This window comes from Grammomys surdaster, unplaced genomic scaffold (genome assembly GCF_004785775.1).
Source record: "Grammomys surdaster isolate TR1022 unplaced genomic scaffold, NIH_TR_1.0 126035, whole genome shotgun sequence".
Lineage (NCBI taxonomy): Eukaryota > Metazoa > Chordata > Mammalia > Rodentia > Muridae > Grammomys > Grammomys surdaster.
Window position 1 is genome coordinate 5752742 of NW_021620848.1, and position 24496 is coordinate 5777237.

The 24496-nt window shown below is 48.1% G+C and overlaps 2 protein-coding genes across 5 annotated transcripts in view; one reads left to right on the forward strand and one right to left on the reverse strand.

Moving 5' to 3' along the window:
• The window catches only part of Lhx6 (LIM homeobox 6), a 23736-nt gene extending 21226 nt beyond the window's left edge, over nucleotides 1–2510 (forward strand). For 3 of the 4 annotated variants that reach the window (XM_028754710.1, XM_028754711.1, XM_028754713.1), the window contains one exon: nucleotides 401–2510. In XM_028754710.1, coding sequence (XP_028610543.1) covers nucleotides 401–421 — 21 coding nt within the window. In that variant the 3' untranslated portion in view covers nucleotides 422–2510. The remainder of the gene's footprint in view (nucleotides 1–400) is intronic. The other variant, XM_028754712.1, reaches the window with a different exon arrangement.
• A 2292-nt stretch (nucleotides 2511–4802) lies between these two features.
• Morn5 (MORN repeat containing 5) overlaps nucleotides 4803–24496 on the reverse strand; it is a 29657-nt gene continuing 9963 nt past the window's right edge. The window contains exon 5 of the mRNA XM_028754719.1: nucleotides 4803–4997. Within this exon, the coding sequence (XP_028610552.1) occupies nucleotides 4918–4997 (80 nt within the window). The 3' untranslated portion in view covers nucleotides 4803–4917. The remainder of the gene's footprint in view (nucleotides 4998–24496) is intronic.

Genomic DNA, 24496 nt, shown 5'->3' on the forward strand with positions numbered 1-24496 from the left:
ATATATATATATATATATATATATATATATATATATATATGGTAAAGCACAATTCAATTCAGAATTGGCAAATCAGGTCAGGGATTAATAAAATGGCAAATAATAAATCAGCACAGTTGCAATGTGCCATAGTAACAGTGCCACACATGTTCACGGGGTCCAGAGTGAAGCACATGGTGGGTCTCTGCTGCTGCTCTTGCTCTGAGAGAGTTTGCCATCAATATTTACACATGAGGAAACAGACTCAGGAAAAGGGAGTGAAGCTGTCCGAGGTTTCACAGCATGTAAACAGAGCCCAGGTCTAAGTTCTGAGCTCACCACTCTCCAGGTCTGCAGGTCCCCAGGGCTGCTGCCTGCAGAAGGCCCCAGCTTAGCCACCGCCTTTGCTCTTCTCTTGCAGGTCATCCTTTTTCAGTACTAACGCTGCCGGCACTTGCACATCTGTCCATGGGCACCACACAGCTGCCCCTCAGCCGCTGAGATCCAGCATCCGGCTGTGGCCAGGGATCCACCACCTCTGCATACACCCTCACCCGCTGCCATCCTGCCCTCTGCCAGTGACCCCATCAACCCAGGCCCAGTCTTCCCTCTCTTGCTGAGAACCAGAACCCACCAGGAGCAGCAGAGTCCCTCTCTGGGAAGGCAGGCTCCCTGAAATGTGGCATCAGCATGAAAACAAGCAGCCTGTCTTTCCTCATCAACTGGAAGTTGTGCTTAACATCAGCTGATCAAAGCAGCAATGGCTAATCCAATCGCCAGTCAACAACAGCCTCCTACTTCACAGGTTTTCTTCTCCCCCATATTGGCCTTTATTTACTACTTCCTTGGAACCATCTCTGAATTCTGAATAGCCAACAACCCCCAACATTATATACTCTGCTGCTTTTGTCTGGAAAACTCTACAGTGTTTGTGAGATGTCCCCAAAGGAAAGCTGTGTTCTAATTTTATCATTTCCATCTGTCTGGTTATGTCAAGTTAACTCAGAAAAAGAAGAGACACTGACCAACCCTGAGAGGCCCAACAGGGCAGAGATGGAGTCCTGCCCAGATGAAGAGGCAGAGGGATAGGCAGGGATGGGTGCCAAAGACTCCCCATTGGCTTGGAGGCGAAGGACTGGGTATGCTGGACTTGGAGAGGTGATGAGAGTTTCATGGAGAGAAAAGAGGAAAACTTGGGGAGGGGGGCTTCCCCCACCTAATTACCCAGCAGGAGTCATGGAAAGGATGGTGTCTGATCTGCACGATGACACCACTGAATGTTTAGGTGGGCTAGCATTAGGGACCCTTGTTGGCTACTTTTCAGTCCTGAGATGAGGGCCTGAGCCAGTCTTCTCTGGGGGTGGGGTGAGACTACTCACGAGGACCAAGGAACAGAGCTCAGAGAAATGGCAGCCAGAACATTAGTTCTGATTCATCCCCAAGGGAAGAGAGGTGCCCACAGCCTCAGTGAGTATCTGCCAAGCCCAGGATTCCAGCTGGCACTTCTGCAATCTCCCCACCAACTGCACAGAGCCAACTCCTAAGAGCAGAGGCCAACTCCAAATGAAGGTCTCAGGTTACACAGGTCCCCAGTTTATGTTTTCAGGGGATGCCCATTTGTTCCAAGCTTATCCTGTAATTCTAGGCCTGATGCACTTCTAACCAGAGGCTGCCTAGCAGCATGTGTTAGCCAAAGTCTTCCTCCTTGTTTTGAGAAGACTCCAGGACAGGAAAGGTAAATTCATAGTATGTATGCAGTTGCTGTCCCTGCTTCACCTGTGGCAGACATCACTAATCGATCACAGCACTCTATCTCTCGGAGTCTGGATAAGGTTTCAGAATTCCCATGCTTGAAGTTGGGATGCGATCAACTGTGCTATTGCTGCGGGACCTGGAGGAGGGTTAGGCACGGGTGACACTCCAGAAGGGAACTTGCATCCTTTCCCTTCCAAAAATTGACAACTGACTAAGGACAAAGAGAAAGCACCTCCCAGAATGCTGTGAGTGTGGCTTGGTTCAGAATTCCAGCACCCTGTGCCAGGCAAGAGTCACCCTGTGACTCAAGCAAGAGAAACCTGGTCTGATCCCTTACTTTGGGGAACCCAGATCTTTCCTTTGATTTTTGCTCCTAATGATCAAAACTCCAGTTGCAGCCATGTGGTAAGTGGCCAGCTGAGCCCAGGTCACTTGGTACCCACTCTGCCTTGAGCCTTCCCCCAGGGTCTAGTTCTTGTGTGGATCATGTGGCAGTAGCATGTTGCAGTTCAGACGTCTCCACTACCCTGTCCAGAGCAGCCTGGAAATGTACAGGCCATCAAGGCTATTTATTTAAACACACACACACACTCACACTCACACACACACACACACACACAAAGGGGGGAACACACACAAATGGAAAAATTGTAAGCACTTTTTTTTGTAAAACCAATGTCTGTTTTGTTACATACCTTTCATGTTGTGCTTTGTAAATGTCTTATTTGTGTAATAAATAAAGTTAATGCGAGTAGAAGTGCCGGCACTTAAACCCAGAATGCCATGGGATTCCATTTTTCTCCTGCTAAACTCTTGTCAGTTAAGTGCTTCGGACCCTAGCTTTGGTGTGAGCTGCTGCTTGGTGTAATCCTAGAAAACTGGCACCACAGGCAGTGGACTAAGGCACTGTGCTAAGACACCAGGGCGGGTTTCTACTCTGATATACTGTGTTGTCTCTATGTATGGACTACATTGTGGGAAGTCAGGCTGCCTGCCGACCTCTGTTCTGCTTTCTGAATACCAACCGTCTGCTGTGTCCTGTGCTGCTCTGCAAACTCAGAGTCCAGTCCTGCCCTATCTCAGAGAAGCTCTCTGTCTGGCCGGTGTTGTCAACAGACATCCGTCTAGTATGTTGGGGGCCTGAGGCAGGGGAAGCATCTGAGCTGGATACTGTTCAGTGAGATTTATAGACTAGGTATGAAGGCGAGAGTATTGGGGGAGGGCAGGAGAGAAGGGAGACAGGGATGTGCTAGGGGAAAGAATTTAACATGACAGCTTCTGCTTTAGCACAGACTGAGTTTCGTGGTGGCTTTGTCAGGTTCCAGAGTCACACACATGCTGGACAGTGGTCTGGTGGTTGTCTGATTGGTTCCTCTGTAAAAATCCTTTGTTCAACTCAAAGCCTTAGGTATGGAGGGTAGAGCTCCCTGCAGGGTGTGAAGGTGTTCTCACCTGCTGCAGCTTTGGGCATGTTGCTTATAAGTCTTGCATGAAAGTTCATAGTGTGTGTGTGTGTGTGTGCACGCTAGTGTGCACCACATAGAGGCCCTAGGTATATCTGTTATTCTCTCTCTCTCTCTCTCTCTCTCTCTCTCTCTCTCTCTCTCTCTCTCTCTCTCTCTCTCTCTCAACAAGAGATCACCAATTTGGCTAGACCAGCAAGCCACAGAGAAGCTCCTGTCTCCATCTCCCCAGCACTGGAATGACAGGTCCAGACTGCTGTGGTTGGTTTTTCACCTGGGTGCTGAGAATCAAGAGTAAAGTCCTCAGGCTTTGTGTGGCAAGTGCTGTAGCAACTGAGTCATCTTTACAGCACCCTTTTTCTTTTTTGTATCTTCCACCCCTAACTTTGTTTCTGATTCTCTTTCTAGACTATATTTTAAATATGGATATGATAGAGAAATATTTGCATATGATAGAGAATATACTTAGTTGTGTGTGTATATGAGTATGTATGTGGTTTTTTTTGCTAAAGTACCTTCTGTTTTTGAGAGCCCAGTTTGAGAACCAGCAGCAGAGCTCTCCCCTGTCAGTTTCCTAGAGTAAGTAAAGCCTTAGAAGGGAGTGATGACTTCCCCAGGTCTACTCCATGGTGCTGCTAGCTAAGGGACCTAAACCTTTGGCTGATGTCTCTCTCCCTCTCTGTACATCCAATCTGAATTCCTTGTTTGAGGTTTGTTTGTTTTTTCCCCCTGAAGATTTCAGTTGATCTCTCTCTAGCCTGACCTCTCTTCGATCTCCACAGGGCAGCTCCAGTAAACCATGGATTGTAGCCTGGGGTCTAAAGGGGGGGAGCCTCCGTGAACAAATGTCATTCAAAGATACAGGATGCTTAGGGCTCAAGGGGAGCCCTGGGACCTTTTACCATCCTCTCTTTTGTGATTATATGCACAACAAACAGATTTATTTTTGTTTTTATTTCTGATATGTAACCTTGGCTGGCTCTGGAGCTTAGGGTCTGTCTGCCTTACTCTTCCAAGTGCTAGTGTTATAGTGACACAAACTGATCTTTAGGGTCAACATTGATCACCTGCCAGGTGCCAGCTTCTTGAACTATCTCATTTGACTCACTGAGCTGCTCTGCTGTTTGAGAAGTCAACCACAACAGCAATATTCCCTCATGGTTTTATAGATTCTAAAGCTGAGGCTTAGGGAAGTGATTTGCCCAAAGTTGCATGATAGGTGGCCGAGATAGAGCTGAGATTTGAACCCCAGGTAGATACCAAAGTGCCTTGTAGATCCAGTGCCTAGAGGGAAAGGTGGCCCTGGGGGAAGGTGCCTAGTGAGTCACCCAGCCAGTCACACTTCTCTGAGCCACAGACTCCTCATATGTGGAAGACTCTCACCTCTTAGTTATTCATTCAGCAAGAAATTTATGTCCTGAGATGAGGGTCCTTGAGCTCTCCCGTGCATAAGAAGTCACTGAGAATGCACCTGTCAAGCTTCATTTCCAGACATTCTGACTGGCAAGTCTGGGCTTGGGCCCAGGTCTACCAAGGTGGCAGTGAAACAGGTGAAATGGGGGCACCTTCTAAGAAATTCTTCTAAAGCACTCACCCTTGGGGCTATTCAGTGCAGAAAACCTTTATTCTGAAACCCAAGTTGAAGCTAGGACTGCAGCCAGTTTCCCTGGCCAGCTGTGGGCAGAAGGAAGTTCCTGGTGAGATACTGAGGCTGAGGTGCTCAAGGATAGGACTTCTGGGTGGGTGTTGCCAACCAGCCCTTGCGGCAGGTCCTGACGATCCACTCATGTTCATCATCATCTGTAGGGAGAGAAGCCAGTTACTCCTGGTACTCACTAGGAACCGTCCAGCCTGGGATGTTTCTCAGATGGGATCTTGGGGTCTGCTGTGCCTTCCGGCACAGACCACTGGCCCAGGGGTTGGTTTAGCTTTGAATGTGTGGAGCAGACCTTTCCATTGTTATAGCATCGCTCAGCATAGTAGCTAGGTGGGAAAACTGACCTCTGAATTAGAGAAGAGCTCATGGTGTGAACGTGGGGCTGAGGAAGATAGCCAGAGCATTTGGCCACTTTGAGTTGGTTTGATCCTGACAGGCAGAGTGACAGCCTTACACTCAGGCAGTCACCTGCCGACATGCCATATGAGCAGCAGTACCGCTGCACTGGGCCAGACCTTAGCACAAAGTACTAGGATACACAGCCTGAGGTACGAAGTGGAGAATGCAGACAGCGAGTACAGTTATGCTGGTGTTATACCCTCAGAAGCCCAAACACATCCTCTCCCTGCACTCTACCTCCACAGCCTCTACACAAGTGAGTCTTTCCCACTGCTGGGCAGACCTAGTGAACAGTGGTTCACTAGGGGGCTGACCACTTGTGCTCAACCTCTAGGTTAGCATGTGGGATTGCCCAGGAGGATCTGAGCCCGTGGCTGCTGCTTTTCTAAGACTTACAGTTGACTGAGTCCCAATCTTCAGTCTGTAGGGCAGCATCTCCACCTCTCTGTCTGGGACCCTCTGTGGATTTTTTTTTCATTTTTCTTTCTTCTCTCTTTCTCCTCTACACACATATCCAGATTCGGCCCCTCCCCCACCACAACATGGGCCCACTCTAATGGCAGGGCAGGCACCCCTAAAAATGCATGCAGTTCTATAAAATATGCCCTCTTGTTTTGTGTGCAAATGTGTTTTTAATTTACGAGAATGGCATTGTGCTGTGAGCCACATTGTGTGGGACTTCTTTTGCTCCACTGTACAGTTCACTTTTCCTGTTCTTTGCTTGTTACCCATGCCTCGTGTTTTCATAGCTGGCTGCACCCATGGCTGACTCCGTCCTCTGTTGCTTCTAAGTTCCCAAATCAAGGACAGCAGAAAACAGCACTGGAACAGAGTTCTGGGGCTCTTGCCTTTGTGGACACATGGGAGAACTTGCCTGGGTTTTGTTCTGAGAGGAGCACCATAGGGAAGCATAGATGTTACTCACCTGTGCTCCCAACAACCACCTTATTACCTGTCTGTCCTTCCTTGTCCCCCTGTCCTTCTGTGCCATCTCTATCCTCTAGGCCACAGAAATGGGGGTGTTTCTCCTTACCTCTCTTTAATCCACTGCCTCAAGTAGGAGGAAGGGACTCCCCATTCCCTTCAGGTGATAAAGGCTGGAAACTAGGGACCAAGGGGAGTCACTGAAAGCTGCAAAGCAGGTGGCTAGTAAAAACCTTCCCTCGCTTAGGGGCCTGCCTAGGGGCACCTTCCTAGGAAAAACACCAGACTCACAGTGGGAAGAGGCATATAAATAGTTGGATGTACCATACAAACCTTCCATCTCATTGGGTCTGTAACAATCCAGCAGGGGTTGGGAAGACCATGCTTATTCACAGAACTTGTCTCTGGCCTGTGGACTCTCCACAAGGTCATCAGGAGCCGCAGCCTGACTCCTCCTCCCAGGGCAAGATTGATGGTGCTTCCAGAATGGCTATCCCCATCTACCCTTATTATTTCTTTGCATGTGACTCAAGGCAAAAAGCTTGCTGTTGAGCATGCTCTGGCCTTGGGAGACTGACCTAAGCATCAGTCTAGTGACCAGTGGCCTCAGTTTCCCCTAGCAGGCTGCCTGATTGTCCTAGCTGAGGCTGGCAACCCAAGGGTGTGTGGTGGGGTGCTCCGCTGATGTGTCAGCACACAAGGAGTTAATCGCTGGTGGAGCCCACTTTCGCCACACTGTGAGCAGCCTGGTTGATAATTACAGTTCTGAAGTCTCCAGGCTATTGGAATCAGTGCAGCTGCAGCCTCTTCAGCGGTAACCCCTGAAACCAGACAAACTGGGTGTATTGTGCTGAGCCAGTCCTCGGGCCCCTCCCTGATCGTTACAAATTGACAGCAATGGACTTAACAGCCCTCTTTACTACCCTGTTCACTCTCTACCTGGCTGCACAGCCACCAATTTGAATCACAGATGCCTTCTCTCGGGCAGCTGCTCTTCCACCCTCCCTCCACCTCCTGGCGCCTCCTTGCTGGCCCTGCCACGCCAGGGTGAGGCTGCCGGAGCACATTTCATCAATATTTAAAATGGAATTAAACCTGTAGCTTTGATTAATGCCTCCTGGAGCCCGAGAGTAGTGATTACTATTTTGCAAATTGCGATTGTTGGAATATGTTAATATGATTGTCTGAGAACATCTTCACCTTCTCGGATAATTTTCCTCCCTTTTTTTGGCAGGAGGGGAGGAGGAGGGGAGGAAAGCAAAAAAAGATGGGGAGAACACCCCCACGAACTCTTTAATCAATTGTAAACGATCAGCCTCGGCAGAGGGAAGTGGGGGTGGGGGAGTGGAGGGAAGACTTCTGTGCGAGTGTATTTAGCAGTGTCCTAAGGTTTTGGATCTCGTTGGCCTGGCAGTGCCACTCTGGGACACTGGATCTCATTGGCCTGGCAGTGCCACTCTGGGACACTGCCCTAAGGAAGTCATCTAGTTGTTTCCATGCTGTTTAGAATCAAGAGGATGGATAATGGTGTCCATTTCTAAACTTGAGAATGATTACTGTGCTGTTCATTCGTTCGTTCATTCATTCATTCATTCAACAAATGATTTCTAAGTACTGTTCATGCCAGCAACCTGCTGGCCTGGGAAGGAGGGCAGCGACCTTTCACTGTAAGCCATGGGGAGGGGATATTTAGCAGCCAGCAGAAATGATAGTCGTGAAGTGTGTATGGCAACACAGGGGAAATGCTTTTGATAAGATAATAAGCCAGAATAAACAAGATGATGCAAAACAACAAAACAACCCCCCCCCAACAATAATCACAACCCTCCATGGACTTTTATAGATAGGATGCTCCCTGTACAACTGTGGCTTGAAGGAAAGTTAAAGGTGATAAAGTGAATTGTGGCAAGTCAGCAGTGGATGACTAAGCTTTTACCTCCTGCCTTTGGTGCTCCCCACATCTTCTTTCTTTTATGGGTATTGATCACGGAAGAATTTTAAAATAATTCTTGGCTCTTTTTGTCCTGCCCTGCAGTATAATATCTTGAGGCTTTTTATGTGTTTTGTCCATTGAAATACAAGATTTCTAGGTTTCTAAAAATACTAGTACTCCTAAAAAGTAAAACAAAACAAAAAAAAAAAACACTAGCATAAGAATATTGGCAAAAGTGAACAAAAATCTGAATAGATGTCCTGCCCTCCTGCAGAGCGACTGCCTCCTAAAGGCAGGGAGATTAAAACCTCGCAGCAGAGAAGCCTGGCTGAGGCCAGGCGTTCAGGACTCACCCCCAGTACCAAGGAAACCCCAGGGAGCCTGTTCCCTCCCCTTGTTATGTTTGAATGAAAATGACCCTTCACCTCTGTGGTTTTCTTCCCCAAACCCTACAATCCCACTCTAATCATAAGAGAAACATCTAAATGTCCTGAATCAAGGAACATCCTACAAAATAGCTGCCGAGTGCTCCTCAAAACTGTCACCCCAAACAAGAAAATCTGCATCTGGGGTGTAGCCTAGTAGTAGGAACCCAGTTCCTAGCTCTGAAAATCAAACCAAACCAAAAGCAGAAATCCTTTCCAGGTATGGTGGCACATGGCTTGAATCCCAGGATGTAGGCAGCAGAAGTAAGAGGATCTCTGTGAGACTGAGTCTAGCCTGGGCTTATGGTGAGTTCTGGACCAGTCAGGGCTACACAACGAGACCCTGTTTCAAAACAAACAAAAACACACTAAATAAAAAAGAAAATCTGGAACAACTGTCACACCTAAGAGGACACAACTACATGTCATGTGATGTCCTGAAAGGGATCCTGGAACAGAAAGTGGGCACTGGGAAAAGAAAGGGGATTTGAATACACGATGGGCTTTTAGTTACATTAGATCACCAACATTAAGACAATATGAAGGCACTAATTTGCCAAGGGTACCACACAACAGTGGCTAGGAGTAAGGGAGGAAGTGGGCATGGGGCATACGAAGAAATGCTGTAGGAGCCTCACGGTGATTTTGTGACTGTAACTGCTCGAAAATAAACAAATTATTTTTTTTTAATGCATGACAATCCAGTGTGCTCCTTACAGACCAGACATGATGCTCTCCAAGAGAAACCAAAGCCCTTCACACAGCCAAGCAAAAGCATTCACTGCTTTTTTCTCCCTTGGCCCCCCATACCATGGTTCTTCAATCTTTTCTTAGATAGTGCCCCCCTTTCCCGTTAAAGCGGCACTTTTCAACTTGTGGGTCACAATGCCTTTGGGGGTTGTGTATCAGATATCCTGCATATATTTTCACTATGATTCGTAACGGTAGCAAAATTACAGTTATAAAGTAGCAATGAAAATGGCTTTATGGCTGCGGTCAACACAGCATGAGGACCCGTATTAAAGAGCTGCATCACGGGAAGGTTGAGAAGCACTGGCACAGCATGAGGACCCGTATTAAAGAGCCGCATCATGGGAAGGTTAGAACCACTGGCTTAGAGCTAAGTTCTCAGTGAGACACCACTGCAGCCAGCATGCAGAGGTGGCCAGTAAACGCTTTGCCAGGTGAATCTGAATAAACCCTTTTCATTCCGATTTGCCTCAGGAGTGAAGCAAGAGAATAATGAAATTCCTAGCTAGCTTGGGCTACATGACCTTCTGAAAGAATAGGCCAGTATACAGCTGAGTGGTAGAAAAATTCCCTAATATGCACAAGGAGAACTTACGTTCTGTCTTCAGCAGAAATAAAGAATCAAGAAAGGCCTAAACGAGATAATACCAAAGTGTGGCATCCGTTAAACACTGACATCTAGTTATTCCTTTTAATACAAAGGGCTGTTGATATGAGTGTGATGCTCTGAGATTCAGGAAAAATTAAGTTCCTATAGTGGATGGCTGTGGGGTTGGAAAAGGGCCTATGGATTTACTTGTCCAGAGACAAGGGACCCCATGATCTGTGTGGACTGGGCCCTCCTGCCTCTCAGGCCCTGTCTGGATGGCAGCCTTCCTGGTGAGGAAGCCAAGGTCATGGTTGCTTCAAAGAGATTGGAGCAGCCATGTCATCAGAGCCCAGCACAGACCCAGCACATTTAAAGCACTTAATACCTACATGGAGAACTAATGAATAAAGAAATGTAAACTTGGGGACATAAAAGTAACAGATTTACTCTATGGGACTGAGATCAAAAGAGAATAATATCCTCCCCTCCTTGAGCAAAGTGAGCTCCTCAGAGGGTAGGGAGGCACGCCAAGTGCAGGTCCAAGACTGCCAGCTGCGGCTGCCTTTGTGTCCTGAGGCCCTAGGTGGGTACCTCACCACCTGGCCTTGGATCATACCTGAGGACTAACCACTTGCAGAAAGCTCTTCGCCTGGCTGGCCTATGGCTTGCCTCCCAGGAAAGATGGAAAGGGGCCAGCCTGCATAGGCCAGATCTGGGCCAGGCCTGCCAGACTGTGCCTAGGTCACAGAAGGTGGCAATAGTTTAGTGTGTGGGTCACGTGACATTGAGGGACAACTGAGGTCTCAGGAGGGCTGCAAGAAAACAGTTGCTTCTTGGGCAGCTAGCAGGAAGGAAGCAGTATGGTTGCACACTGGCTAAGAGTAGGGCTTTTGAGAGCTGGAGAGATGGCTCAGTGGGCAAAGTAAGTGCTTGCTTCACAAGTATGAAGATGTGAGGTCAGACACCTAGCACCTGTGTAAGAATAGAGTGGACAGGTAGATCCCTGAAGCCTGCTGGCTATGCTGTTTAGATGAGATTAGCTTGCTAGCCAGCTCCAGGTTCAATGAGAGACCCTTTCTCAAAAATAATAAAATTAGGAGCAATAGTGTAAGGTAACTGAAATTGATCTCTGGCCTCCGTATCTGCAATACACAAGGAAGTGTACCCAAGCACACACATACAATACACACCTACAACACACATGCTGTGCCTTTGGGGCTCTGTGCCACTACTTTGGGCAAGATGTTGCCACCTCCCTGGGCCTGTTTCTCCCTCTACGAATGTCCCTGCTAGGAAGCTTTGCCATGCAGTCACTTCTCAAACATGCTTCTGAGAGCTCTTAATACACAGGACATGCCAGATACCCAGAGAGAAGCCAGAAGTTAGTTGAGTTACAAGGTGAGACTTTGGGAACCAGACACACACGCTTGGGTCAGATGAGGAACCACCCACTTGCTGGGTGACCAGCCCTTCTCCATCCCAGAGCCAGGGTCCCATCTGTACAGTGGTGAGGCCTGGCCAGGAAGAAGGGTGCTTCATGAGTATTGAGGAGGTGAAAGCTAGAGGCATCATTCTGATGGGTCTTTAATTCCCAAACTGGATGATTTGGGGTGGGGGCCACAGGGAGGAGGTTCATATATAGGACGAGCACCAAGAGGATCAAAAGGCACAGCTCAGCTAATGGGTTCTGTTCAAAGCCATGAGGACAGGCTGGGGCAGGTTAGCCATGGTGGGCAAACAGGCAGATTGGAGTCCCTGGGTACCCACAAGCTGGACTCTTGGCACACCTTTGGGCTAGGCAACCCTGTGGTCACCACGCCTATGCAGATCCCATTAGTATGAGGGGAGGGGAATAGACTGGGAAAGGGAGGAGAGCAAGAATGAACACAGCAGCAGGCCTCAGGGAGTGGAAAGAGGCTCCCCAGCCCAGAGCCTAGGGGGGCTGTGCTTTGTGTATTCAGGAATGTGTGTGTGTGTGTGTGTGTGTGTGTGTGTGTGTGTGTGTGTTCATCCTCTCTCAATGAGAGAGATGGGATTGCCATCACTTACCCTAAGGAAAGCTTAGGAGATGAAGTGAATTCCTTCTTTACTGTTAAAGCAGAGGGAGAAGGCTCAGGGCAGGTGCTGAACAGGCAAGTGCCCACTTCTACCCAGTTGCTTTCTAATATACGGCTGTGTGCCTGTCAGTGTGCCAGTGATTATGTTTGAGGGTGCCATGTGTACACTGTAAGGAACTCTGGTGTATACATGATACGCTGTGTGGGGCTGGCTGTGTGTGGCAGTGACTGTGTATCTGAAGTCTAATTGTGTGTGATCACAAGTACACAGAAGAGGCACTGTCAACCCCAGGAGCCAACCTTACCATCCTAAAGGCCAGACTGGCTCTGAGAGAGGGAACCTCTGCCATGGGACACTGTCCTTTAACCCCGGGGTCAATGCAAATAGGAGCTTAGGCTGGGATGGAGAGTCTTACTAAATCATACTTTCACGCTATGCCAGGTGTCCACCCCAGAGCTCTGCCCCACCTGCAGTTCAAACACACAAATGCATGAGATGGTGGAGATGGACCAGTGCCACCATGCCTGCTGTTTCTGTCACAACTCCCAACTAAAAAGGAGGCTTTGAACTTTTCTGGCAGTGGTGACCAGAGGCAGAGACCTCAGTATTGTCAATATTGACTGAGAAGTCACTGCCCAGGCAGAGCATGCTGCAGACAGGTGAAGGGCCTTAGGCTGCTCAGCTCTGCCTAGTGTGGAGTATCCTCTTGGGAGTGGATTAGGACAAGCCACATCACCCCTTGGGAACCAGAGCTTCAGAACCTAGCACCCACGAGCTTGCCAAGGCCCATTCAGATAGATGTAAGAGGCTTGGGAATAAAGGAAATGGCAAGACTGAAAAAAATAAATAATAAGATTAATGCATTCAAACTTGACTAGTTATTGATTCTAGAAGTCAAAACAATGTTATTATCCTTGAAATCCATTGGCAGGCTCTGTTTCTTCATTTTGTCAGAGTTCTCTGCTTTATACAACCCTCCCAAGAAATCATAGCCAGTGTAAGAAAATTGCAGTCAAATAATATTAAAACGGTGAGGATAGTGGCTTTGAGGTTTGGTGTGCACTGGGAGCTATCATTGGGGAAAGATGAGTTAAGAATTCTAGGAAGCACTTCTAGGTCAGGTACAGGGCACAACAGGCATGCCACATGCCCTACCTCAGTGGACCTCATGAATACTTCTGAAAGTATTGCTGTTGTGGTCTGGGGTGGGAGTTGCTGAGTAAGGGCGAAAGTGCCCAGAGTCAAAATGATTGGAAGTCCTTCAGAAAGATCCTAGGCCTCAGGGACACCTCATGGAGTGCCTGACATTGTTGGAACAAAGCACAGAACCTGTTGCTGAGGTGGAGATGCACTTGTGACTTATGCTTGTGGGTGATGCTAATCTAGAGCCATCATCTGTGCCTGTTGTGGACAGGAGGCATTCAGGAACGGAGGCTGCAGACGGCCTCTCTCCCACTCCAGAGCAAGTGCATGCTGATGGAGGGGTGCAAGAGACCCTCACTGCTGGGATTCGTTACTATTCTTCCTGCGTCCCCGCCCTTACTCTCTGAGTGCTGATAATTGGATTTGTGTTTGTTAACCACATTCAAGATGCCTGCCCTCATACAATTCAGAAAATTTGAGTGCCATAGCCAAGGTCACTCTGTCAGCTTGACTTTACAGCATCTGCTCCTTTTGCCCTGATCTCTGGCTGTGTGTGGATGATGAAAGCCAGCATATACTTGGAGATGCCAAGGGCTGGATTAGGTTGGAGTAGTGGGGACACCAGAAGGGATGGGAAGCATTCTTCAACACTGGTGTTGCAGGTCAGTGCTCCATCTCTGGATCACAGGGGAGGGCAGTGATGGCCAGAGAGCCAAAGCCTCTCTCCAAGTTCACAGCAGTGCCAGGATAGAGCCATGCCTGTCTTCAAAGCTGCAGTCGGTGGCCATGTCCCACTTTCTGAGGAGCCCTTTTGTAGCTCCTATCCTGGCTGTTCACTGCCCGGAGATTGAAGCCAACCACCCAACCAGCATTCAGTCTCCCACTTTGTCCCCTGCTTGAATGCACAGACCTACACAGCAAAGCCCTTGTGGTAGGTTCGGGAAGTCCCCTTGGACTCCTCCCCCAGCCTCTGACACACAAACAGGTCTGAGTACTACATCTTAGGGACCTGGTGCCCTGTGGTCTCATCCTGCTGTTCCTTCCCTTCCATTTAACAAGGCCCATCTCTCGCTCTTTAAGGCCAGCCTTAGCACCTCATTCTCTGGGCCATTATCCCAACCACATGGGGCACATTCATACATCCAGTACAGCACACTGCAATCCCAGGGCTGGGTACCAGAGAAATGAGGGCATTCCTGGTTTTAGAAGAATTAATCCTTTAAACTAAATGTGAGCATGGATATCACGGGCCACATGGAGGTGTGTTGGGACTGCTTTCCACATGTCACTTGTGGTTTATCTGAGCACTTGGGCTCCCCTGAAGGTACAGGCTTCCTGTGCCTGCTGTGTTGTCAGGGGTCTTTTCCACAATACACTGATTCTGGGTGTTGGGAACAGACCTCATGTACACAAGGGCTCGGTGAAGGCTCGAGTCCGGGGCACGGGGGGATCTGAAGTTATACGTAGATAAGAAAAGACGAGGATGGGGGGGGCCCACGCCCCGAAGGCAGACGCTAAGGAGACGTCTGCTAGCAGCAGCTACTGCTTCTGTTTTGACAATGGCATCAAAAGCAACTGGGTGGCAGCCAGAGAACAGCCTGCAAGGGCATCCTGCCTCACTGGGTGTGAAGTGTACCGTGCCATGGCGGAGCCACACACTGCTCCCACTAAGACTGCCTGCATCAGCTTCACGCTCACTATAACTGTAAGACAGGTCCTTTACTAGTCTCAGTTTTCAAGTAAGGAATCTGGATTTAGAGCAGATAAGCTACCTGCTCAAAGCTGCCCAGCTTATAAGTGGCAGGGTCATTAACCTGTCCCTCTTAGCCCTGAGGTAAGGTGTGGGCTTTAGGCAAGTACCCCAACTTCCAGAGCAGAACTGTGGAAGAGAGGTGAGGCTTCTGCCCATGGGCTACAGCCTTGCATTTACTTCTATTAAAGAAGACAAAGAAAACGATGCTGGCCAGGCTCATTCCGGAAGCTGTGGCCTCTGGATGCTTCCAGGAGGCTGCCATGGGGGCAGGGAGTCATTGTTACTAGAGTCCATGGGCCCTGCAGCTGGAGGGGGATTTCCAAAGCCTTTGGAGTAGAGAGGTGAGACATTGACAGTGGGCAATACCACAAGTTAGGGAGGGACAACACGGGGCAGGTTGTAACATTGCCAAGCATGGATCCTGTCAAGGACCCATGGGTTGCTTCCAGATGGCTAATCCTCCCCTTTCTTGGTCAATCTCTCTTGGTGGATTCAACAATATCTTTCCGGGGAGAAGGTCCTTAGCTTTACCTATATTAGCAGAGAGGTCTGGGTTCAAAGGCTGGCTCTTCACTTTAATGGGGACAACTGTTAGCAAATAACAAACCCCCTGAGTTTCCCCGTCGGTCAAGTCGGTCAAGCATTTCCTCAAAGGCTTGGGATGGGGTAAGTTGCTGGCCCAGTGGAGGTTTCAGTGTCCCTAAAACCCCTTTCTATTCCTTCCTATGCTTTCCTATGCCTTCTGCAGATACTCTTGTCTGCCAGGAGGGCTGTGTGATCTGTGGAGGCATTCTATCTGGCAGTTACAAGTGTGATATTATCCCTCCACAAAGCCCTCATTATAGTACTGCTGACAATACCACAGATAAAGCAGGGATGCCCCTGCGTGCCAGCCTCCAGGTGATTATAACATTTGGGTAAATTGCCTTTTGTCTTGCTAGAGAGCTAGTGGTGGGAGGGGCTGTGTGGGACTCACTGGCCATCTTATAGAAAACCCCAGGGAGGCTCCATGGAGAGGTAGCATGGGCTAAGGGCAGGAGCTGCGATTGGCAGTGGGAAGTCAGAGTTCTACCCCTGGCTGGACCACCCTTGACGATGTGAGAGTCAGACATGGGATGGGCCCTGGTGGGGGAAGCAGCTGCTTCGAGATTAGAGGAGTCTTGACTTTCCATAGCACTGGAGGACTCGATTTTGAGCATAAAGCAAGCAGAGAACCTGTCTAAGCGAAAGTAGCCATCTGTGGCTCAGCCGGTTTCGTCTCTCTGTCTCTGAGAAAGCCCTTGGTTCTGTCACTAGTGAGAACCCCATGTTCTCACTCAGAGCCAGCACAAATGCCATCGTTATTTAGCTTTGGGGCTACCTGGATGTGGGTTTTCATTCCAGCTCACTGACCTCGAGCCAGGAATTTCACCTCACCTCACTCTCACCATCTGCAGAATAGGAATGATCAGGAGAGCCACAGTGCTGCTTATCAGGGCTGCTGGTGCCATATGAGGTGGAGGCCTGTGCCTGAGACACAGCAGGGGTGCTCAGTAAAACTGTCATAAGAACATTCCACAGGCTTCTTTGCCCCCTCCTGTGTTGCGCATTTAGGATGTTTACAGATTTCAGCTGTTTAAGCTTCAGAACACTAAAGGTGTCTTCTGTTTTCAGGTCTACGGTCTGCAGTTGGCATATTCTAAAGTTGGCTGGGGTGACATGCCTGGCTGGGCCCCTGTGAACAGTCCTGACAGGATGGAAAGAGAAGGCAGCTGAGCCCCAGTGTGACTCCCATCTATGCTGAACTTCCGGAGTGTGCAGTGTGTGTGTGTGGGGGGGATTCTTTAGCCTCAGTGAGCCTCAGTTTGTCAAATATAGCTGATGGGAGGACTCTCCTACAAGATGGTAGATGTTCAGTCAGTGATAGCTCTCATCACTACCTTCCTCTTCACCTTCCTCCCAAAGCCTCTAGACAAGCCAGGTCACAGTCTTTCTTCCCACTGCCCACTGAACTAAGCGAACATTCAAATGAGGTTCATGGTCTTCATTTTGAATTCTGTCTGGGACCCGCAGGTTCAAGCGTAAAAATGGGCCTCTCTGCAAATAATCACTGGCGTGTGATATTTTTAAGAAAGCAAAGCCATTGTTTCTGATTGAAGGAAAGTCGGCGCTGTTTTGAAGAGTAGCTCGATTAGGCAGTGGCGCTCTCTCTTTCACCATTGGGAATTAGACGCTGTTTGAGAGATTTGTGAGCTCCAGGACATTTGCCAGATGTGCTTGATTCTACATTTCAGACAACAAAGGGGATAATGTTGGCGGGAATCTCGACGGCACTGCTGATGATCGGGATATTCTTTGAGGATGGGACTGAGACCTTTCAGGGGAGGATTTCAGCTTTTACATAAACTAATTTGGGATGCTCACTCTCTGTCTTACACAAAGCAAATTTAGTTCATTGTTAGCGGTATCTGTTAAAATGGCTACAAGAGTTTTTTTCCTTGAATATTAATAATGTGCCTTTCATTGGAGATGCTTGCATGGGGTGTCATTAATTGGGGGGAGGGAGTAAGGATTAGTCGTACAGTTCTCTCCAAAGTGATTGCTACTAGTACCATGAGGCAAGCAACAGCCACAGGAAAGAGCCGCATGAACAAAACGCCAACGTGGCTTTGACTTACTCTTCCTGAGAAGGGGAAAGGCAAGGTGTGTGCAGGGGCATCATTAGTTAATCTCTTGGGTTTTCATTGTGTTAAAGGTAATTATCCTGAATATCTTGAAATGCTCCCATATTGGGTCACAGTGTATAAAGGACCTCTTTCAAATACGGTTGCATTTAATTTGGGAGGCTGTGGTGGCTTTGTCTTAAGACTCTAGAGTAGACCATTCCACCCATGTAGGAACCTCACTGAGCTCCAGGTGGGTGCCAGTGACTGGTTTTGGTAGAGGAACAGTTGAGAATCAGGCATGACCCTGTTAACAGAGGAGATCGATGCCTACAAAATGAATTTGTGCACAAACTGGCAAGAAGGAAAGAACAGTGTGATTAGTAAGCTTCCTGTGACTGTGACAAAATAACAGAGGCAATTAACTTATAAAGAGAGAAAGTCGATTTAGCTCATGCTGTAAAAGGTTCCAGTCCAAGATCAGCAGCCTGGTTGCTTTGGGCCTCTGTTGAGGGTAGCATATCAGTACAGGGTGACATGTGAAGGTCAGACTGTGAAATTGCAAGCCAGAAAGCCAAGCAGAGAAACTGGAACTGATGTCTCACAAGGCCTCTCAATGGCATGCTTCCAGTGACCTAAGGACCTCCCCTAGGGTTCCACCTCCTGATGACACCACCTGAGGCCCAAGCCTTCTACCTGTGGGCTGTGAGGGACAGTGTCTACCTTTGAACCATAGCAAACAGACTTTGGGTTTTGGCTTAACTTTGTTAACAGCTGTGTGACCAACCAGAAACGAAATCTGTTTTTAAAAGACTTATTTTTGTATTTTATGTGTATGAGTGTTTTGCCTGCCTGATGTCTGAGCTCCACAAATGTGTCTGGTGCTCACACAAGCCAGAAGAGGGTGTCAGATTCCCTGGAACTAGAGTTACGGAGAAGGTTGTGAGCCACCATGTGGTGCTGGAAATTGAACACAGGTCCTTTGCAGGAGCAGCAACTGATCCTAACAGCTGAGACCTCTCTCCAGCCCCCCATAAGGTAGTTGTTAGCCTGTCAGACACTAGCCATCACATTGCAAACTAATGGATCTTGCAGGTTTTCTACTTAGAGCAGATGTGAGGGCAGGTCCTAAGCACAGGGGCTGGCCAGACTCCTCCCCACTGAGCAAGCCTTTCCCAGCCTGGCCAACTGAGCGGTGAGTGTGCAGGTAAAGCCACCCTGCAGTGGTAACAGACAGATGTCTTGGCCTTTGGCTCTTTGCTGAGCACCAGGAGATGAGGAGGCCAGTGGTAGGCGGAGGAAAGAAGGAAAGGCTGTCTGTGGATGCTCGTTAGTGGATGTCTGATAGCCTGGGCGGACTTGAACATGGTGTGGAACACACAGGAGAGTGGACGGTAGACCTTAAACAAACTGAGACTTGCATTCTGAGTGCTGTAAGTGAGGGGCTGCAGACCCTAAACTCCAGCAGCATCTCATTTCCCAAGCAGAACCCTGAGGAATCAGAGAGATTAGCATAGCCAATCACACTTGCCTCCCAAGAGACTTCTTTGCGCCTCAGCACCCAGAGAAAACATAATAAGCCCCAGGGCCCAACTCACTCCTCCTTCCTGCAGCCTGAGTCAGTAATCATCATAGTGATGGCAGCCTCAACCCACTAATCATGGAACACCTGTCTGGGCCAGGTGCTGGGCTGTGTGTTCATACACGTAATCTCCCTTTCTCCCCAGCTCCTTTAGAGAGGTGCTACCACCATACCCATTTTATAGATGAGGAAACAGAGGCTCTTAGAGGAAAAGTGAGCTTTCTATGATCATATCTGTGGCAGATCTCAAACTAGAAGCCTACCAGTGATAGGGGTTCCAAGCCCTGAGTTTTTTATCACTACATCACTAAGTCCCCATGTCTCCCACTGGATAAAAGGTCTTAGACAAGCCTGTTTGGTTGTATTTGTTGTGCTTATGGGTGTATACAGTGACTGTGCTGAGTAGCTGTTACTTACAGCTTACAGTCACAAAGCAGAAAGCTCTGGGAAAGAATGGAAAGATCATTGCTGGGAGAGATGGAACAATTCCACTGTCACCAGTAGACCATCCCCACTCTGAGGCCTGACATTCTAATCACAGGACATCCCCATTCCAACTGCCAACACACATGGAAGGTTTTCATGAGGTCAGGGAGCACGAGCAGAGGCTTTAAAGTAGACAGAAATGACTAATGCCACTGGGGTTATATACCAGGGGCCCAAGTAGTGTGTGCCCCACCTAGTCATTCAAGCCCAAGCCAGTTCCAGCACTGGACCAACAAAACCAAACTCTCCAGATCAGATTTGGCCCAAGAGTCCCCAGATTGTGACCTGTGATGGCCGGTAAGATGGTTTGAAACCTTGACACTACACAGAAATAATGGTTTGCTTTTATTCAAAATAGCAAGCTATCTGTCTACTATGTACACAGAATTGAATTTTAGTTCAACTTTAGTGGGAAAATATGCAAGACATGTGAGGAATAGCTCTGCCTGCCTTTTCCTTTACAAAGACTTGATCAGCTCACGTGAGATGCTAAAAAAAAAAAAAAAAATGGTGGTAAGTTAGGCATAGTCACAGAGCCCCTGGCCTCATGAGCTTCCAAGTAAGGATACTTCACTGTTACAGGCTAAGCACTGCTTGAGAAGCCTATGAGGCCGCAAAGGAGAGGAAGGCAGGTGGTCAGTGGATGGAGGTAGGCCAAGAAAGGCGGTCTCCAACAGTCTTTGGAGAAAGGTGTGGAATCAGCCTACTGCCTACCAACCAGAACGTAATAGTAAGCAGAGTGGAAAATATTGAACATTGTGTGTGTGGGGTACACACATGCACACAGGCTTGCGTTATGCCTACAGTCACAAGGAAAAACACTCCTGATGTGCCCAAGGGCCTACGCCTTTCCTGATGCTATGACATACATAATACCCTTACAGAAGTGACTTAAGGGAGAAAAGATTTACTTGGCCCACAGTTCTGTTTTATAGTCCTGGGGAAGCCAAGATGGCAGGAGCTTGAGAGAACTGGTCAAGTTACACCAAGTCAAGAGCAGAGAGTAGTGAATTAATGGATCCACCACACTGTGAGCTTACTTTCTCCACCCTGATACAGTCCTGCCCAGGGAATGGCACCATCCACAGTAGAAAGGTCTTCTTATCTCAACACAATCAAGATAAAACCCTACAGACCTGGCCATGCTGAAACTCTCTTCCTAGGTGGTTCTCAAATTGTGTCAAGTTGATATTTAAAACTAACTGGCAAGGTCTAAGAGCCTAACTCAAGAGGAACCAGATTGCCTGCCTGATCTCTTGGAGTTCTGGAGGTTTTCAAAACCATTTTAATGAGTACAGGGGTGGATTTAAATTATCTAAAAGCTTGCATGCTGGTAATGCTAGCTATTCAGAAGGCTTTAACAGGAGGTTTGCATGAGCTTAGGAGTTCAAGGCTAGCCTGAGCAACATAGCAAGATGTTTCAAAAGAAGAGTTAATTTTCACAGTAATGCAGGTGCCATAAGTTAAGAAAAGGCATCTCTTGGGACTGTTGAGATGGTCTAGTGGTTAAAAGCACTGGGTGCTCTTCCAGGGGACCTGGGTTCCCTTCCCAGCACTCTCAGTGGCTCACAACCATCTTTAACTATAGTTCCAGGGGATCTATTGCCCTCTCCTGGCCTCCCTGTGCACCAAGCATGCAAGTGGTGTACAGACATAATGTGCCAGCAGCACACGGTCCACAGTAAAACAGAAAACAAAGCCATCTTTAAAGTCCATATCCAGACAATTTGTGGTTTATCAACAGCTGTGGCTGCTCAGTGAGGCCTGCAGCTTGCTTCAGAGACAGGGAAGAAGTCAAGGCAATGTAGTAAGGCAGATGGAGAAAGAAAAACCAAACCCAAATGAACCAACCAACCAACCAAACCCCACCCACCCACTCTTCCTTCAGAGTAAGTGTCCATAGAGAAACCAACTTCAGATTGACTAGGAAACTCTTTTCCTGTTGGATAGTTTAGATATTTCCAGAAGGTACTTATAGGCTGCTGGAAGGAGAAAGTACAAAGTGGACTCCCTGCATCTTACAATGGTGACAGAGGGATGTGGGGGAGATGTGCCCTCTGATGCAATAGTGGTATGAAGGTTATGGGGATAACCACCTGCTATCTGACAGGACATGAGGCTTGCTGGAATGCATACCTCATACTGTAAACCAGATCAGAATTCATGACTGAGAGGATCATGGGCCTGGGCAGTAGGCTAGGTGGTGTGTGCCTGGAGGGCAAGGGGTGGTGACAGAAGATACAGGGGACAGTATAGGAGGGGACCATGACCCACAGCTGTCATTTTACTAAATGGTCATGCTTTCAAACTGCACTTCAATTATTTTTACTCACATATGTGATCTCAGCTTCAGTCAGAGGAACTTCTTTAAGCACTGGGTAGTGTCTTTAAGCACTGGGTAGTGTCTTTAAGCACTGGGTAGTGTCTTTAAGCACTGGGTAGTGTCTTTAAGCACTGGGTAGTGTCTTTAAGCACTGGGTAGTGTCTTTATGCACTGGATAGTGTCTTTAAGCACTGGGTAGTGTCTTTAAGCACTGGATAGTGTCTTTAAGCACTGGATAGCTGGATAGTGCTTAAAAGCAGAGACTCATAACTAGACCATGTGCTAGGCATATGTAACTCTGTCACTGTCTTCAGACACATCAGAAGAGGGCATCAGATGACATTACAGATGGTTATGAGCCACCATGTGGTTGCTGGGAATTGAACTCAGGACCTCTGGAAGAGCAGCCAGTGCTCTTAACTGCTGAGCCATTTCTCCAGCCCCTATATGTAACTCTGAATGCCCAGCGGTGGGTGGGTCAATTATACCAACCTCCAGCCATCCTAGACTCAGCAAACTTTCTGAGAGGGGAATGGCCACATCAGGCCCACAGGCCAGCAGTTCAGGCCCCAGGTTGTAGAGGGGGAACACTGCTAATGGCACATTGGGTGTAGGGAGAGGGCTCCACGGAAACAAAGTGGACAGAAGTGCAGTGCAGGTCAGTTTTCAAGTGAGGAGGCAAGTCAGGATAATGACTAGTTGGTCAGAGAGACTCCCCTTTCATGGTGTTCTACACGCTCCAAACTTTACCTGTCTTACATCAGGACCAAAATACTCCTTGGTTCTGTTTCTCTCTATTATAGACTTTTAAGGTCAGAAGGATACTTGGGATTATCCAGCCCAACCACTTCATTTACAGACAAAAAAAAAAAAAAAAAAAAAAAAAAAAAAAAAAAAAAAAAAAAAAAGCCCGAGAGGGAAGGCTCCAGCATTCAGAGAGCCAGAATTTTCACCCTGGTTCTAATGGGTCCCCAGCCTATGAGGGGCCTTTCAGTTGCCACCTCACCATCTTACCAGAAGGATCTCCTATCTAATCTTAATTCTTTTACCCTTTCCCTCTATGTAAGTGAGTCTTTATAAAGGATAAATCAGGTGCTGTGCCACCTGAAACATTCCCTTGCCCCAGTTGCCCCTCCCCCCCACTCCCCATCACTGCATATTTTCTTAGCTCATGCTCTTGAGTCACTGTAGTTCCCAGGATGTCAGACATCCTCTCCCAACTCTAAGCCTTTTAACACTCTTCACAGCCCTGCTGTGTCTGGTTTCTCTTGATGTTCTGTGAAGCCACCCTGGCCTGCTCGCCTCTGGGGTTGGGTGTTCTTTCCGTGTACGGTGGCAGCAACCCTGTCCTGTCAGAATCACTTTCTCTCTAGTCTTTCCTGCTCCCTGGGGAAAAGTCTGAGACACTGCTGTCCACATACTTAGCCAGATCCAGACCCACAACTGTTAGTAAATACCTGCCAAGCGAACTAGTAGTGTCCATCCTCCAGTGCCCTAAAGTTTAAGTACGGCACTGAGAACACCTTCTGGAACTTTCTGGTTCCCCAATCATGACATGTATCTTTATGCTTCTGTGTCTTTACCTGTGTCTTTCTCTCTGCCTGAAACGCCCTTCCTTGACTTCCGACTCATGTAATCACTGTATATCCAGCATTTGTTTTGACCAGGCTGGTCTCAAACTCTCTGTACACATGAGGATCACACATGCCCTCCTGGTCCTCCTGCTGCCACCTCACAAGAGCTAGGATACAGGCGCGCAGCACCATGCCTGGGCTATGTGTACTGTCGCCTCATGCATATGAGACAAGAACTCTACCATCTAAACTGTACCCCTGGCCATACATCTTTTAAGACCCATTACCTCTGGGAACCCTTTTTTCTATTTCAACCTATTCCCCTCTCCTTCATCTCCCACGTATCTGCAAAGTCTGCCCTTTGGGGTCCATATCCCATTATATTGCAATTGAGTGCTTCTGTGTCTGTCTTGAACATTAGGCTGTGACTCTTCATTGGACCAGGATGCCACTCTAGGGAGATAGCACTGGAATATAATTCAAACTTAAAAGCTTCAGATGAATCACTTGCATTCTACTATAACTATAGAAAGATGGAACTAACACACGGTGCTCCAGGATGCTCCAGAATATACATCATATAGCCTTACTTCTACAAAAAAAAAAAATGTTCTTACTGCCCCACCTCCCAGTGAACTTCATAGTCAAACACACTTGAGACATGAAAGAGACATACCTCCCCTCCCCCACCCCAGTACAGATTCACAGCTCATGCTCGTTCCCTGGTTTATCTGGTTTACAGATCCTTACTTTTCTTTGCTGCCCTCAGGATTGAAACAAGGCCTTGTGCATACTAGACAAGTGCTCACCACCCCTGAGATATATCAGCCCTGCTTCATACCTATTTAGTAAGCATCTGCAGTGTGCTAGCTTCATGTTATTAGGAAAGCCCCCTGTGCCGGGCGGTGGTGGCGCACGCCTTTAATCCCAGCACTTGGGAGGCAGAGGCAGGCGAATTTCTGAGTTCAAGAGTTCCAGGCTAGCCTGGTCTACAGAGTGAGTTCCAGGACAGCCAGGGCTACACAGAGAAACCCTGTCTTGAAAAACCAAAAAAAAAAAAT